Below are 1,154 nucleotides of genomic sequence, written 5' to 3'. Positions count from 1 at the left end.
AAAGAGGACGCTGTTTGTTCTTGTAAAGATGTACAGCCTCAGAAACCCCACGTGGGCTCACTATGAGTCTGAATTGACTATGGCAGTGGGATTTTTTTTTTTTTTTTTTTTCCCCGTGCACTGATCTCTTAAGGAGGTAGTTGTATTTGCTGTCTACCAGCCTGGTCTCAGGTGGCCTGTAGGTGCTTGGTGGTCCGGAGACCCTGCAGGATTGTGAGCATAAGCCCCCAGGGTAGGGCAGGTTGAGTGGCCTCCCGTGGGGTCGCTGCTTCTCCCTGGTGCAGGACGGCAGGTGGCACTGCTCCCTCACCTCTGTTCTGCGAAGCTTTGTTTAGGTCTCTGGTCCCTTAAACAGCGTTCTCTGTGTGGAGACACCTGTTCCGTAGACCGCTACCGTCATGGCCAGGACGCAGCAGGGGCTGCTGGAGTAAGGGGAACTGTGGGTACCGAAAGCGACTGAGAAGAGTGGCCGTATGGGGACAAGCATGTCACTGTGTGTGCGTGTGGTTTGAAGAGTGAGTGGGAAGGTCCGTCTTGTGCAACGGGGACGGTGGATGGGCATTTAGAATCCTGGGAGTGGGTTTGGACAGGGAGGAGCCCAGCTCCAAGTCCCGGCCAGTTCTTCTGGACAAGCCTCCGGTTGGACCCAGAGTCCTTGTGACCCTTATCCCCGCTGTCCCCAGACAGAGCCGCCATGGCGACCCCAGCGCCGGGGCCCATTCACCTGCTGGAGCTATGTGACCGGAAGCTGATGGAGTTTGTCTGCAATGTGGACAACAAAGACATGGTGTGGCTGGAGGAGATCGAGGAGGAGGCCGAGCGCATGTTCACCAGGTGAGGGCAGGGGTCTGGGCAGGGGTCTGGCTCGGGTGTGTTGGCTGCCTAGCTGCGACAGCCCTTGGGACACAGCAGCCCTGGCCTGACAGGCAGGACAGACAGCCTGTCCCTGCTGAGTGCCTGGTGCGCCTGCCAGGGGAGAGGAAGGAGAGGCAGGGCCCTGGCTTGGTGTCTTGCCAAAGTGAGGGCAGGCCCGGCTGGGGGGGGCTGGGGGGGGCGCGCCGGGCCCTGGTGGCCATCGGAGGAAGCACAGGTGCTACGTCCTTTCCTTGCAGAAAAGGGAGGGCGATGGGGGTGGTGTCTGGAAAGGGAACCTC

At 59.7% G+C, this 1,154-nt stretch overlaps 1 protein-coding gene across 1 annotated transcript in view; it reads left to right on the top strand.

The window, feature by feature from the left end:
- The window catches only part of LOC101652040 (inner centromere protein), a gene marked incomplete at its 3' end in the record, with an annotated part of 32,497 nt that overhangs the window by 5,182 nt on the left and 26,161 nt on the right, over positions 1 to 1,154 (top strand). Inside the window, exons 2-3 of the mRNA XM_030887511.2 lie at positions 684 to 834; positions 927 to 960. Of these exons, the coding sequence (XP_030743371.1) occupies positions 695 to 834; positions 927 to 960 (174 nt within the window). The remainder of the gene's footprint in view (positions 1 to 683; positions 835 to 926; positions 961 to 1,154) is intronic.

The sequence above is a fragment of the Echinops telfairi genome, unplaced genomic scaffold (genome assembly GCF_000313985.2).
Source record: "Echinops telfairi isolate 266 unplaced genomic scaffold, ASM31398v2 ScPeMD7_7416;HRSCAF=8454, whole genome shotgun sequence".
NCBI lineage: Eukaryota > Metazoa > Chordata > Mammalia > Afrosoricida > Tenrecidae > Echinops > Echinops telfairi.
Note: the sequence above shows the minus strand (reverse complement) of the source record. Positions and strands in the feature narration are given on the sequence as shown.